The sequence below is a fragment of the Triticum urartu genome, chromosome 4A, assembly GCF_056163025.1.
Source record: "Triticum urartu cultivar PI428250 chromosome 4A, HENAU_Tu73, whole genome shotgun sequence".
Taxonomy (NCBI): domain Eukaryota; kingdom Viridiplantae; phylum Streptophyta; class Magnoliopsida; order Poales; family Poaceae; genus Triticum; species Triticum urartu.
The window spans coordinates 608365906-608382754 of NC_141876.1; the positions used below are offsets into that span (position 1 = coordinate 608365906).

The 16849-nt window shown below is 40.4% G+C and overlaps 1 protein-coding gene across 1 annotated transcript; it reads right to left on the bottom strand.

The window, feature by feature from the left end:
• Nucleotides 1-14934: 14934 nt before the first annotated feature.
• On the bottom strand, nucleotides 14935-16848 carry LOC147977278 (uncharacterized). The gene is made up of 6 exons (XM_087519946.1): nucleotides 16514-16848; nucleotides 16112-16327; nucleotides 15759-15990; nucleotides 15547-15680; nucleotides 15251-15386; nucleotides 14935-15168 (listed from the first exon to the last, which is right to left on the bottom strand). The coding sequence occupies exons 1-6, from the start codon at nucleotides 16846-16848 to the stop codon at nucleotides 14935-14937; spliced, it is 1287 nt and encodes a 428-aa protein (XP_087376072.1).
• Nucleotide 16849: the final 1 nt, after the last annotated feature.

The window sequence follows — 16849 nt, forward strand, 5'->3', positions numbered from 1 at the left end:
GCTACTCTAGCTAATTGCTCCCATTTTCAATATGTATCCAGATAGAGACTCAGAGTCATCTGGATCAGTGTAAAAGTTTGCATCGACGTAACTCTTTACGACGAACTCTTTATCACCTCCATAACCAAGAAATATTTCTTTAGTCCTCTAAGGATAATTTTGACCGATGTCCAGTGATCTACTCCTGGATCACTATTGTATCTCTTGCCAAACTCATTGGCAAGGCACACAACAGGTCTGGTACATAGCATGGCATACTTTATAAAACCTATAACTGAGGCATAGGGAATGGCTTCCATTCTCTCTCTATCTTCAGCCATGGTCGGGCTTTGAGTCTTACTCAATTTTTACACCTTGTAATTCAAGCAAGAACTCCTTTTTGACTGATCCATTTTGAACTCTTTCAAAATCTTGTCAAGGTATGTACTCATTGAAAAATCTTATCAAGCGTCTTGATCTATCTCTATAGATCTTGATGCCCAATATGTAAGCAGCTTCACCCAGGTCTTTCTTTGAAAAAACTCCTTTCAAACACTCCTTTATGCTTTTCAGCAAATTCTACATCATTTCCGATCAACAATATGTCATTCACATATACTTATCAGAAATGTTGTAGTGCTCCCACTCACTTTCTTGTAAATACAGCCTTCTCCGAAAGTCTGTATAACACTATATGCTTTGATCAACTCATCAAAGCGTATATTCTAACTCCGATATGCTTGCACCAGTCCACAGATAGATCACTGGAACTCGCACACTTTGTTAGCACCTTTAGGATTGACAAAACCTCCTGGTTGCATCATATACAACACTTCTTAAATGAATCCATTGTAGTCAACACCTTGAACTTGTCGAAAACCTTCTGATTCGGACGGACTTAAGCATCGCTGCGGTTGAGAAAATCTCATTGTAGTCAACACCTTGAACTTGTTGAAAACCTTTTTGCGACTAGTCGAGCTTTATAGATAGTACACTTACCATCAGCGTCTATAATCCTCTTGAAGATCCATTTATTCTCAATGGCTTGCTAATCATCGGGCAAGTTCACCAAAGTCCACACTTTGTTCTCATACATGGATCATATCTCAGATTTCATGGCCTCAAGCCATCTGTCGGAATCTGGGCTCATCATAGGTTCTTCATAGTTCGTAGGTTCGTCATGTTCAAGTAACATAACTTCCTGAATAGGATTACCGTTCCACTCTGGTGCGGATCATGCTCTGATTAACCTACGAGGTTATGTACCAACTTGATCTGAAGTTTCATGATCATTATCATTAGCTTCCTCTCTAGTTGGTGTAGGCATCACATGAAGGAATTTCTCGGATGAGCTACTTTCCAAATTGATAGCAGGTACAATTACCTCATCAAGTTCTACTTTCCTCCCACTAACTTCTTTCGAGAGAAACTCCTTCTCTAGCAAGGTTCCGTTCTTAGCAACAAAAATCTTGCCTTCGGAATTGTTGTGAGAAGCTCTGGTTTGTGAGAAGCTTATACCCAAACCTGCCCCAAATGGGACAAAAAAATTACCACAGCATGTCGGGTGCCAGTCCATGATAGCATGCCAGGTTTCAAGAATTATAGACGAGTTTTGGATTTACTAGAATTTAAAAATCAGGTATCTCAATGTTTGTGGCCGAGTGACGGTGGCAGGGTGTTTGACATTCATTCCCATTTATTGCATGGGACCTAAGCATGCATCCAAGGAGACAGATTTGAATTTTCAACCAATTTGTATGCATTAGAGCATGTGCATGTAGATCAAATTTGTATGGTGCACATAAAGGCATTGAAAGGTCAATTAATGCATAAAAATGTCCAAACGAACCCCGATAAATTCCAAAATTTAACACAACACTCATGTTGTTCTATGTTGTGACTAGAAAAAGAATTGAAATCAAGAAGAGGCAACGGATATCGTTTTGTCCAGAAAAGTGAAACGTTCCCTACCATAACCATGAGGCTTGTTGTGAGAAACTCTGGTTTGTGAGAAGCTTATATACCCCAACCTGCCCCAAATGGGACAATATTTTTACCATTTCATGTTGATGTTGTTCCATGCTAGCGTGTCAAGGATCATAAATTTCAGACACGTTTTTGATTTACTAGAATTTAAAAACCATGTACTATCTGAATGTTAGCGGCCGAGCAACGGTGGCAAGGTGTTTGACATTCATTCTCATTTCTGGCATGGGACTTAAGCATGTAACCAAAGACACACATTCCAATTCTGAACCACTTTATATGCACTAGAGCATGTGCATGTAGTTCAAATTTGAATTATGCACATGAATGCATAGAAAACTCAGTTAATGTATAAAAATGTCCAAGCGAACCCTGAAAACTCCCGAAAATGACACAACACTCGTGTTGTTCTATGTTGACACAAGAAAATTTTAGAAATTGAGAAGAGGCAACATATATCGTTTGTCCCCCAAGGTGGCACGTTCCCTGTCGAAACCATCTGGCTTGTTGTGAGAGAAGCTCCGGTTTGCGAGAAGCTTATACACAAACCTGCCCCAAATTGGAAAATATTTTTACCACGGCATGTCGATGCCGTTCCATGATATCATGTCAAGTTTCATGAATTTCAACCAAGTTTTTGATTTACTAGAATTTTAAGACCATGTATCTCAATGTTAGCGGCTGAGCGACAATGTCAAGGTGTTTGGCATTCGTTGTCATTTCTTGCATGTGACCTAAGCTTGCAACCAATGGCAAACATTTGATTTTGCAACCCGTTTTTATGGACTGGAGCATGTGCTTTAATTTTGAATTGTGCACCTGAAATTGCTAGAAAACCAATTTAATGTTTAAAATTTCCAAACGAACCCTGAATAATTCCATTTTTTTACGACACACATATAGTTGTATGTTCACTGCAGATAAATGGTCTAGCAATTCAAACACTGTCCATTACCGATGTGACCCCATTATGTAATTCAAATCAAAATGAAAAATCAAGTAGATGCCACACAGTTTATTATCACCAACCGTGTGAGATGGAGTACACAATACCCTGGAGCACCGTCGGTGTATAGTACGCTTATGGCTTACACGAGAAGATGCATCGCCTACAGTCCACAGCCGGTATGTCAAGCACAATAGCTCGGTCCCCAAATATTCCCGCCTCTGCATCCCTGGCAATCTCAAAAATATCTGCTCGCCCTTGATCCAAATTTTCAGTAGCCCCCGCCTTGTTACTCCCGCCTAGTAAAAATTTTAGCTGCCGCGGTATTTCCTCAAACACCACCTTAAGCCCCCTGGCCCCCTTCCCCCCTCCACACACACCACACTCCATAAAACATGCGCTCACCGACACACACCACCCCCGTAACCATTGGTAGGTCGCCGCCATCGCCGCCATCTCCATCCTCAACCTCTGCCTGTGTGTCGGGCAGCTCAAGGAGCCAATGGCCCAAGAGAGGTTTATCGTGGCCTCTTCGCCCGACGCCGGCGAGGTGGCCGCTGAGGTGTCCCCGTCGTCCTCCGCGGGCTCTTTATCAATCCGTCGTCGCTGGTCCCCCGATCCGCCTGCCGCCGCGCCCCAACGCCGGTTCGAGAACTTCCGCGTCCTCCCTCGGACCCGGCAGCCGACGAGGTCCTACCTCAGGGTCCGGCAGTGGGGGACGTGGGTCGCCGAGATTACAGATCGGGAGACCCACACCCGCCGGTGGCTCGGTAGCTTTCACATGGCAGAGCTCGCGAACATGGAGTACGACCGCTGGCAGGTCCTCTACCATGGCGCAACGGCTACGCTCAATTTCCCCTTCGGCACACGTCCAGTCCACCTTGTTCTGCCGGAGCCAGGGGTGGTGAGGTCGGCTATGGAGTGGGAGGACCGCGTGGCGTATGAGCGCCTCGAGGCCGAGGCCGCCACCGACGCCTACATGCAAGAGCTCCGCCTGTAGCACCCAGAGCTCGTGAGGTGGAGTAGGCGATCTTTGCCGGCACGAAGGGCGGCGAGGTTGTCGCACTCCCATCTGATGACGAGGTCGAAGGCGGCGAGGACGGAGGCACGGAGGGCGTCCAGGTGGGCGGTGAGGACGAGGAGATCGACATCGGCGAGTGGAGGAGTGCCTTCCCCAATGACCCCGATGACAGCACCGTCCCGGACCCGGCTGGTGGCACACCGTACCTGACGAGGAACGATTGGCTCGACCTCTACTTTGACCGAAAGTAGTTTAGCTTAGTTTAAATTTATTTTTTATGTTCGGTTATGAAAACTTTCTATGTTTATGTTTGAATGCATGCTACTTTTTGTTCAACCTGCTTTGGACTTGATCAAACTGAAGTTTACAACATTAACTTTAGGGGCTGATAAGGGATTAATCGTCGAATCGGACATTTCACTGAATATATCTGTAACCCATTTATCAGTAGGTTAACTAGGGCCATATTTAATATATCTGAGGCTACATAGCAACATGCATTGTACTAAATGAGTAAATGTGCAATCCCAGGCTACATAGCAACAAGGAACAGTGTTACCTTAATGTTCTAATTATTTCTAGATATACGTGTATAAAATCTTATATAATAGGATGGAGGGAGTGTTGTACTATATCATTTTGTAGTTGTTGTTTAACTTCTAATATTAACTTGCTGCTTTTAGGTACACATGTCATTGCCAAAGATCCACACTTCGACCCTTTCTGCATATGGGGCAATGAGATATTCATGAACCAGCATCAAGTGAGGAAATTCATAAAGATTGTTATTAAAATTGGTCAAAAGATGTCAATTGAACTATATGTTTACACTTTATGCAAGACAACAGTGAAATGCAGGATGGTAAGTAAGAACCCTGTAACCTTCTTTTTACTGCCCATAATGAGTTGTGTTAGATGACAATATCTGAATCTTTTTTTCCTTTGTAGTGGATCCTGAAGCAGTTTACTCAAGATTACCTCTCAAACTACATGATTGGCGGCCGGCCATCACAAGGGGTTGGACTAGAGTCGTGCGTGCCTTCTGCATCCAGGAGAGCACGATAGGGCCATTCCGCTTCACCTTATTCAGCAACCAGAATGTCTGTCGCCTCTTTCTTTACCATCTGTAATAGTACAATTATAGAACCCTGGTTCATCATTCTTTATTTGGTGCTTATGTAATTCTTAAACATAGGTACCTGTGAATTGAATAATGCGTTGGTTCACTACAAGGATTTGGGTCTATTGCAACAAAATTGTTCGTCGTGATACATGCCAATTTGTGGCAATAAGTACATATTGCCACGAAACAGCATTCACTAGGTACAATTTGAACCCGATGGATATGAATAAAGCTATAGCCTACTTTCAAGTCTAAATTAGGTACAATTTTAAATAGAAGCAATTAAATTATGGAGAAATTACGGTATGCAGGTCTTATGGCGCACACGGTTAATAAAGCACAGCGTGCGCGATATACATCATAATCCTACACGGTCATGGAGTGGAAACGTGTGTAACAATGCACACAGTTGCTGTTTGCAAAGCGTGTGTGATGTCAGACACTATCACATACGATGCGGGAAAACTAAATGTGTGTGAATGTCTACCTATCGTACACGGTTTATAATCATGAACTGCTTGTGATGTGCCAGGCATCGTAAACGTAGAGCCAGTTTGGTACGTACCTAGAAAACTCCCGTGCCTGGAATCTGCCTGGGTTTAGGTAAAACCACAAAACTCCGACTGTGGTAGCAATGCGAGCACAAACGAGTAGCAAGGATGAAGCGTTTCGGATATGCGAGACATCGGTAACGGTTATAGAGGATCAACTATATGCATCAAGGCTCCATATCCCCGATGGTTTCTGGGTCGTGTGGGAAGGACCCCCCCTATTGCCCACATTCACTAGGTGACGGTTCTGAGCGCCGTCGCGGAAAGGGGTTAAAATTCGTTTCTAGAGCACCGATGCGTACCAGTGCAAAGCAATAGTCTAGTTTTGACATGAAAACTTTAATACTCAAGCATATCAACAAGCAACCATGTCTTTCAAAATATCAACACTAAAGCAAGTTATCCCTAGCCCATCATGCTCGATCATTGATCCATTCATAATACACACTCAAATATTAGCTATACCTAATGCTCAAGTACGATCATAGTGCCCCCTAGTTGGTGCTTATAAGAGAAGATGGAGACTCAAATTAAAAAGAAAAAATTGCATAAAGTAAATAGGTAGGCCCTTCGCAGAGGGAAGTAGGGATTTCTAGAGGTGCCAGACTGCCAGAGCTCAAGTGTTTAAATTGATAGAGAATTGTTTTTGAGTGGCATGCCTTTCCTATCGACGAAAACGACTGAGTGCTTTCAATATCTTTCCACACTAGATGCGTCATAAGCGGTTCCCAAATATAAAATAAAGTTTATTCCTTTTTCCACCATACTTTCACTTTCCATGGCTAGCCGAATCCGCGGTTGCCTTTCATACCAACACTTTCGAAGGAATTTATTATTTGATAACATAAAATAAATTTCTTTTATTTTTCATTTCATTTCGGGAATGGGCGTCCCTATTACTGCCATACTCTCGTGCAATGGAAAAATATCGGTCACCCCCTACCGTTTCATGAGCGGTACGAGCACACAAAAAGGAAAATTTATTTTGAAATTTAGAGATGGCACATACAAATTTGCTTGGAATGGCATGGAAATACCATATATAGGTACGTATAGTGGACACATATGGCAAAACTGGTTTTAAGGGTTTTGGATGCACAAGTAGTATTTCTACTTAGTACAAGTGAAGGCTAGTAAATAGATTGAGAAGCATCCAACCAAGAAAGAAAAAAATCACATATGCGAGCATTAAGCATAACTAATATTGAATAGTGCACCATAAGTAGGATGTAATTTCGTAGCACAACTATTGACTTTCGTGCTTGCATAGGGAACCACAAACCTTAACACCAATATTCTTACTAAGCATAATTACTCATCAACATAACTCACATATCACTATTGTCATGTCTCAAAACTATTACAAAGAATCAAGTTTAATTTGTCCAATGATCTTCATGAAAGTTTTTATTATATCCCTCTTGAATATCTATCAGTTTGGGACTAGTTTCATATATTGCAATTACTTTTGACAAGCTCACATGGATATAAGTGAAGAACATGGGCATACAAGTTTCATCACTCAAAATAATATAAGTCAAGCTTGAGAGAATTTCTTCAAAATTAATAACTCTCAAATTAATATAAGTGAGGATTTCTTCAAATAGGTAAAGGCATGTCGTGCTCAAAAAGATATAAGTGAAGCACTAGAGCAACTCCTTTGCTCAACAGTTTTGAGTGAAGCATAAAGAGAAATTCTAACAAATCATAGCATATTTTGGCTCTCTAAAATAGGTGTGTCCAGAAAGGATACTAATGAAAATGCAAAAAGCAAAACATTCAAAGATACAAGATGCTCCAAGGAAAACTCATTATATCTGACGAATAATAATATAGTTCCAAGCAGTATATGGATGTTTGTCAGAAGAAAGAGGGGATGCCACTCGGGGCATCCCCAAGCTTACTTGCTTGTTACTCTTTAGATATTACCTTGGGGTGATGTAGCAGCCCCAACCTTTGGCTCTTCCAACCCCTTATTCCTTCATCCATCGTGATCTCACCCAAAACTTGAAAACTTCAATCACACAAAACTTGACAAAATTCTCGTGAGATCCGTTAGTACAATAAAGCAAATTCCCACTTTAGGTACTGTTGAAAACCCATTCATATTTTATTATTGCATTATACCTACTGTATTTTAACTTTAGCATGGCTTATACCCCCCCACCCCCCGATACAAACCATAGATTCATCAAAGCAAGCACACATTGCAATGAAAACATAATTTGTCTCAAACAGAACAGTCTGTAGTAACCTATACTCTACCCATACTTCTGGAACTCGAAAAATTCTGAAAACTTAGGCAACGTAAAGAATTTGTATAGAAATGTGGTGTTTAACTTTCAGCTTAAGATCACGTTCCAGTAAAAAATGAAAATTCGTGCACTGGGAACAAAGTTTTTGTTTCAGATTCAACATTGTTTCTACTCATCTTATGGATCATCCTAAAGGCATTACTTGGCACAAATACTAAATAAAACTTAAAAACACAATCATAACAGAAGCATAATTGTGCAAAACACTCAAAATCAGAAATCAAAAGATAAAATAATTCATTCATTGGGTTGCCTCTCAACAAGTGCTATCGTTTTACGCCCCTAGCTAGGCATAACGCATAGATTCAAGTATTGTCATCCTTCTTCTTTTTCCTCATAGAAGTATTTTCATCAAGGGGCTTTATAAATACAACTTGAAACACATTATCCATAGAAGCTTTAGCACTTTCAAGTTGTCCATCTATGTATCCCCTTTGATTACCAGCTACAATCCAGGAGTATTGTTGATTAACATCATTTAAAGTTTGTTGGATCATATCTAGAACGGGGACTTCCTTCTTAAGGTTTTCATAGAAAAATTGATTATTCCCAAGAAAATGTCTTATCATGTAATCACTTCCATAAATGATCTCATTTATTACCGGTATTTCATGGCTCTTGCAAAAATGATAAAAAATTTCCCTAGCTTCTCGTATTATGTGATCAAATTTGTTCATGAGAACAAGGGTAGCTAACCTTTTGGTTTTAGGATCTTTTAAAATAGGTAGCTCATAAAATAATCTTTGCAAGGTAGGATGTATGCGGATGAACCTATTTTCAAGTTTCAAAACTAGTGCTGAGATAGCTTCCGCATAAGTTTTAGTCCTTTTAAGTATAGGAGCATCATCAAGAGGCAAGTTTCGAACACAATCGAAAATTTTGAATAGTTTCTTTTCCTATAATGTTCCCTTGCCCCAAACCAAAAGTTTTAGAATCCACATTAGCAGAACGTCCAATTTTAGGAGTCCTGCCATCATCTATTTCTGCCATACCAAAATCACTCATGATGTCAAGAAAACAAGAGATCTAGCGAGAAAAAGGCAAATGAAAAAGAGAGGGCGGATTAAACGGCAAATTTGTGAAGTGGGGGAGAGGAAAACGAGAGGCAAACGGCAAATAATGTAAATTGCAAGGAGATGAGATTTATGATTAGGAACCTGGTAGATGAGATTGCTTCCTCCCCGGCAATGGCGCCAGAAATTCGTTTGACGTGGCTTGAGACTGCGTCGGTATTTCCCCAAAGAGGAAGAGATATGATGCAGCACATCGATGGTAAGTATTTCCCTTTGTTATGAAACCAAGTTATCAATTCGTAGAGGAAGATCACACACCCATGTAAACAACACCTACACACAAATAACAAATACTTGCAACCCGACGCAAAAGAGAGGTTGTCAAGCTCTCCACGGTAATAAGATAGATTAGGTACTGATAGTTTCGGCAAATAGATCTCACAAGAACACCAAATAAAATAAGTAAACAAAAAGTGGAACAAGGTATTTTTTTGGATTAATACATCTGAAAACAAAAAGGTAAAATAGTAGATCGAAAAGCAATATGTTGGAGAAGTAGACCCGGGGGCCGTAGGTTTCACTAGTGGCTTCTCACATGAGTATAGCGCATGGTGGGTGAACAAATTGCTGTTGGGAAATTGATAGAAGATCAAATAATCATGATGATATCCAGGTAATGATCATTATATAGGCATCATTTCCGGGATGATTAGACCGAACCGATTCTTCATCTACTTCTATTAATCCACACGTCGACCGCTATCCAGCATGCATCTAGTGTATTAAGTTCATGAGGAAACGGAGCAGTGCAATACGAACGGTGACATGATGTAGACAAGATCTATTCATGTAGGAATAGACCCCATCTTGTTATCCTTAATGGCAACGGTACATGCGTGTCTTGCTGCCCCTTCTGTCACTGGGAAAGAAGACCACAAGATCGAACCCATCACAAAGCACCTCTTCCAATGGAAAGAAAAATCGATCTAGTTGCCCTAACTAAGCCAAAGATTCAAAAAGGAAATATGAGGCTATAAGTAATCATGCAAATAAGAGATCAGAGAAGATTCAAATCATATTCATGGATAGAAACTGATCATGAACTCAAAATTCATCGGATCCCAACAAACACACCGCAAAAGTCACTACATGAAATAGATCTCCAAGAGACCATTGTATTGAGAATCATAGAGAGAGAAGAAGCCATCTAGCTACTGCCTACAGACCCGTAGGTCTATGGTGGACTACTCACGCATCATCGAAGAGGCACCTATGAGGAAGATGAACACCTTCATGATGGTGTTAGATTGGATCTCGAGGTTCTGGAAATTGCGGCGCTAGAATTGTGTTTCGTCGACTCCCCTAGGGTTTTCTGAATAATTGGAAATTTATACGCTCGATAGTCGATTATGGGGAGTCCCGAGGTGCCCACCCTCTACCAGGCCGCGCCATGGGCCTATGGCGCACCCTGGTGGAGGGTGGCCACCCTGGGCCCCCTCTTCTGTTGATCTTTGGCCCATCTTGTTCCTTCTGGTCCATAAAAATTCTCCAAAAATCCACGCAGCGTTTGGGCTCCGTTTGGTATAGATTTTCTGCGAAGTAAAAAACAAGCAAAAACAACAATGGGCACTTTGGCACTATGTCAATAGGTTAGTCCCAAAAAATGATATAAAATTGCTATAAAATGATTGTGAAACATCCAAGATTGATAATATAACAGCATGGAGCAAGTAAAAATTATAGATACGTTGGAGACGTATCGTCAGTCCACATTGTTTCGACCATCATCTTTGAATTCTATTTTCTCTAGGAACGTATAAAAGACACAGGGGAGCTACAACACGAGCTATTTATCTACAACATAATTTTGTAAAGACAGCTTAGACTATGTTCATGATAATGAGTTCAGTTAATCATATTACTAAAGAACTCCCACTCAAATCAACATCCCTCAGGTTGTCTAAGTGTGACATGATCCAAATCCACCAACCCAAGTCCAATCATCACTTGAGATGAGGTGGTTTCAATGGTGAATATCTCCATGTTGATCATATCTACTATATGACTCATGTTCGACCTTTCGGTCTCCTGTGTTCCGAGGCCATGTCTGTACATGCTAGGCTCGTCAAGTTTCACCCAAGTGTTCTGCATGAGCAAAACTGGCTTACACCCGTTGTATGCGAACGTAGAGTCTATCACACCCGATCATCACATGGTGCTTCGAAACGACGAACTTCCGCAACGGTGCACATTCGGGGAGAACACAATTTTATCTAGAAATTTTAGTGAGGGGTCACCTTATAATGCTATCGTCGTCCTAAGAAAAATAAGATGCATAAAAGGATTAACATCACATGCAAATTATATGTGACATGATATGGACATGAACTTGCGCTTTTGATCTCCATCTTCAAAGCACCAACTTGATCTTCATCGTCAATGGCATGACACCATGATCTCCATCATCGTGTTTCCATCGGGGTTGTCGCGCCAACCATGTTTCTACTACTATTGCTACCGTTTAGCGATAAAGTAAAGCATTACATAGCGCTTAATGATTGACACGCAGGTCACACAATAATTAAAGACAAGCCTATGGCTCCAGCAGGTTGCCGTACTCATCGACATGCAAGTCGATGTAAACTATTACAAAATATGATCATCTCATACATCAAATATATTTCATCATGTCTTTGGCCATATCACATCACAACATGCCCTGCAAAAACAAGTTAGACAACCTCTACTTTTTTGTTGCAAGTTCTATGTGGCTACTATGGGCAACTATTAAGAATCGTTCTTACCTACGCAATGCCAGAACGGTGATAATCAAGTTGCCTTTTAACCTTCTACAAGGACCGCCTCTGTCAAATCCGATTCAACTAAAGCGGGACAGACGGACACCCGCCATCCATCTTTATGCAACAAGTGCATGTCAGTCGATGGAACCGGTCTCTCGTACATGGACGAGTGAAGTTGGTCCGGGCCGCTTTATCCCACAATACCGCCAAATCAAGATAAGACTAAGGAGGTAAGCAATCTGAACATCAACGCCCACAAACTTGGTTTGCTGCCACCATTTTCTAAAATACGTGAACGTCTTTTAAAATGTCATGAACAATTTTCTAAAACCGCGGGAATAAAATTTAACACTCGTTAAATATTTTTAAAATTCGCGGTGAACAATTTTTAAAAATTAAACAATGTAATTTTCTAACTATATATATCCATTTTTACTTTCTGTATTGAATATAACTGACAAAAAACAAAATTCTCCCACTGGAAAAAAGAAAAAATAAAGGGAATTTTTTTAATAGTACGGTACTATGAAGTATGCCTTTAGTCAAGCGGTTTGTCCATCTCACACGAAGCAAGATGCAATGAAATCACTAATTAAGGAGTACCCTTTGCAAATGTCACAAGTGGTGCACACCATCTGCGCCACTTATTGCAACCAGGGAGTCTTGGTGGGATTTCTATACCAAGGCATCGGTGGGATGGAGGGTTTTGTGTGTGTCTTTTTTTATCTACATCGTCAAAATGAAATATCTCTTCAGGGCACCGAGCGATCTTTCCTAAATACAAAATTCCAAAAAAGGTTAAATTTATTCTTATCTCATTCCTTTTGGTTTCTTCTTGATATTCAAAAAATAATATAAATATTTACTCATTCATTTTTATTATGTTATGGTTGCTATACTTTACGTTTTAGAAAATCGCAATAATATATTTTCATCGCTTTGCTTTCTTATTCCTTATTATGCGTTACGAAAAACACAAAAAATATTTTCTATCGTTCTTTGTACCCTTTGTTTTTTCTCTTTGATTACTTTTGATTCTTCTCTTTGCTTCTTTTTGGGTCTTGTGCCATTTATTATTACTTCTTGTCTTGCTTGAGAAAAAAAATTAAAAAGATTTCTGTTCTATGTTCATTTCATTTGTATCATGTCCTTTGAATAATAAAAAAGGCAAAAATATTTTCCATATCTTATCATTTCTAAGTATAGGACAAATGAAGAAAACCCAAGAAGATTTCCTCGTCTTCTTTGAACAATTATTTTTCATTCCAGATTAGAGGTTGTAGTACATGGTCATGGACACACTTGCATATTTTCTTTTGGTAATTATTCATTTGGATCAAGCGAGTAGTAATGATGAAATTTGGTGATTGATCGTGAAGGGAAGAATAATATGACCATCTTACTTCACTCATACCAATGGGTTGCCAATATGCTTTATATATATATCATGCATTCGTATGGGTGCACATTTTGAGGGGTTGACATTCTATGCTTTCTCATGCTAAAATATTTACGGGCTAGAGAATCATGTTGTAGTAAATAAAGGCAGTGAGTGGATTGAGTTGAACAATAACGAGTGAGGATAGCATATGATTTTCTGTTGAGTCTTGGTCATTGACTTGACAAATGTTCATTAAAATTTCAGTATTGAACATATTTTTCTTAAGGGGCTCCTCGTCCGACATTGAAGCGACTTAATATCTGATTACATGGCTATTACTGCACACATGTGATAGCCATGGCATGAGGATGAAATAATACAAATGTTTAGAAACAGATAAAAAGATTAAAACTAAAAGGTATCTTAATGACACAAATTTCTATGGAGGTGGAAATTTGAATTCAGTAATTAGAAAAATCCATGGTTTTTGAATAAAAGTTGATTAAAAATGGACCTTAAAAAATGTTGGGCACTTCTTGTTTTCCTTTTAGCCAGACTAACTTGATATTTTCTATTTTAACATAACCTAGTTGATTATGTATTTTGTTACCAAATTGTTTTTAGTCTTCCCTAATTTTGAAATGTATTTCTTAAAGAAAATGATTTCTCTAAAATCATTGAAAATAAGTTCCTAGTAAGAGGACTATGACTAGGATTTAGGAAACTACCCCTATGAGAGTAAGAAGAAGGTGGGGATTCACATACGAAACACTTCAAAACATAATTTCGGAAACAAAAAAATGTACGAAAAGGAAAATTTGAAAGACAATTATTAAAACATCCCTTATGTTTAACTGAATGACAAAAAGGAAAAAATAAAAATGTTAGGAACCCAAAAATATTATCGGGGACGAGGGTACTTCTGATTTTAGTTTTTCCCAACTGCGTGCATTTTTTAAATTTGTCTTGATTAACAAAAATATTTATTGTTTTTAAAGATAGCTTGATTTTATACGAAATACTTGAAAAATATACTCCTGCCACAATGATTTTGCCCATGAATGACAACCTAAGCAAGTCTCGCTCTTAATCCTATTCTATAAAGGGCAAGAGAGTCTATTTTTCTAAAAGACTACAATAACCCTAAACATAAGAGAAGCAAGGCCACCATAGCCTTTATTTGTTGGGTGGGAAGTTGTGTTGGTGGGGTCTATGGCTTCATCTTCCACTATTTTTTTATTTGGCTGTTATTCGACTTACATTTAACATTCACTTCTTTTTACCACGTGACATTGTGATAAGCAATAAAAACTATTCAAAAAATATTCACTTATTTTTTCTTAGTCTTATGGTGTTTCGACTTGTATGACGCAAAGTTTGGGAGATGTCTGGATAAAGAGCTGATTTTGTCTCTTATAATAAAGAGTATTATTTTAAATGATTCTGCTTGTTTTTCATCTCTAATGAACTGATTCTGAGCATGGCTTATTTCCTCTTATATAAGGAGGAGGACCATAATGGCCCGGCAGCATTTTCTTGATTGAAAAGGGAGAGAAACCATGAGTGCGAAAAAAATCAAAAGAAGAAAAGTTTGAAAATGGAAAAATTCCAGGCCTGCCATGTTAATTACCGAAGAGGGGGATAGATAGAGTACATATATGGTCTATCGGGAGCTTATTACATACTTTTGAAGAACGACCTTCCAAATAAACGAATATATTACATCCCTTTGGTGAGAATATTACTAGTTGTTTGACACCCAAATAAACGGGTATTTTAGGGATGGAAGTCCTTAAACCGATCGAGTAGCTAGTCCCCTTAGAGGCAGAATACATCAGCAGCCTGATCTCCAGCTCTCCTTTCAAAGTAGGAACACACGACCGTGACGACGAGCATAATTCCAGTTCCGGAACCAGGCACACATATGAAACCTGCCATGAGAGTCAGCGCACCGACGCAAAGCCCGACGAGAAGTGCTATCATGGCAACATGACGCTTCCATCGGGTCATGGGAATGGAGCCGGGCTGAGCAGGCGTCACAGGTATTTGCCTCTGCGTGCACGTAGCCAAAACAAGCAGTTAGCTAGGTTCTTGACAATCAGAAGTTGATACACATATATGCAGGAAGACGTACCCCGAGCAACCTGGCCACATATTTTCTCGAATATACACGAATACCAAACCATGTTGCCGAGATAAGAGCGCATGCCATGAGCAGCAAGACGGCATAGAGTGTCACATGGACAGGGTCTCTTGCTAAGTCAGCCCAGCTGCAGCGTGCATGAATCAATAAATTTCTTGTGACGGTTAGCTAACATCATGCGATCGTTAACAAGCTATAAATAAACATAGTACCACGCCAAGATTTCGTAGAAGATGCAAGTAAAGAATAATGGTTCGTATTTATTTTGTTGATGCATATGTACTCACGCTGGTGGATTGGTTACGTAGTGTGCGACCCCGCCGATGGGAATAAGTTGTCCAGGGTACCGACTATCCCGCTTCCAACTGCCGAGCAGCTTGACCACTCCATTATTACTTTCGCCGTATTGCAAGTATAACAGCTGCAAAGGTATAGCTAGTAATTATACATTCCGGAGAAATAATATAAGAATGGATGGATTTTAGTTAGAACTACCTACCTGTGAGATGAAATACATGCTTGAAGCAATGGCACCCTGAAACACGATGGGCATGTAGGAGAGGTAGGATAGGTTCACGCTGCAGTTGGCCTGCAACGCAGGGTCAACACCATGTGTCCTCACTGCCAACGGGAGATGCAAGCCTTGTAGTCTCACAGTGAGCGCCAGGAATGCACACGTGCCAGCAGGAATGACGATCTTGTCTCCTCCATATCTCTCCAGGAAACACGCGCTAGAAATATAATGAACGCACAACTTAGCTAGCTGGATCAATACTTATTTATGAGTATGAGTATGCGGATAAACAGAACGTGTACAGATGTGAATTTTTATGCATGGTTATTCTTAATTACCAGATGTTGGTGGCAGTGAAGAGAGCAATGCCACTAGATACCAGTCCGTGCCCCTTTTTAAGGGCCTCATCAAGGTAAATGACAATGGCACCTCCAGCAAAAAGCTGGAGCGCGATCAGAGTCGCATTCACCGGACCGAGTTGCCCCGCGGAAAACACGTTGCAAACTGCAGACACCATGGCTAACAGTATGCCCAGTAACTTCTGGGACCTATCCCTGCATATGTTAAAAAGTTGAAATTAATTACACATGAGAGTCAATCAGTCGGGAGTAAACGACCAGTCCCAATACATACTTTTACTACTCATCATCCGTACGTACAAAAGGATAAGTACAATGGTCAAGGTGTACTTTGAAAGTTGAAACCCTAAAAATAGAAGTGAAAAATAAGGGACGACTTACATGAACTGCATGCGTTCTTCCATGGGAATCTTGTCCCTGACAATCTTCAGTCCGAACAAGGGGTGGATGACCAGCTCGGATACCAGCAAGTGGTATACCCCTTGAGCCATGAGAGTGCCGCAGTTGGAGGTGCTGGCCACGTGGATCCAGTAAAAGGGGTCCGGAGACGCGGTGGTCCAGAGCCCATACAGCGGCAACCGGCTGCCGGCCAAGAAGACGAGGACCGACGTGATCGTGTTCAGCGCCTTGTTCCGGAAAGGAACAGGAGTAGCTCGGCGGTCGGCAACCTCCGGCAAGAGTCCCACCAGTTGCCGCAAGGTATTAAGACCTGCCATT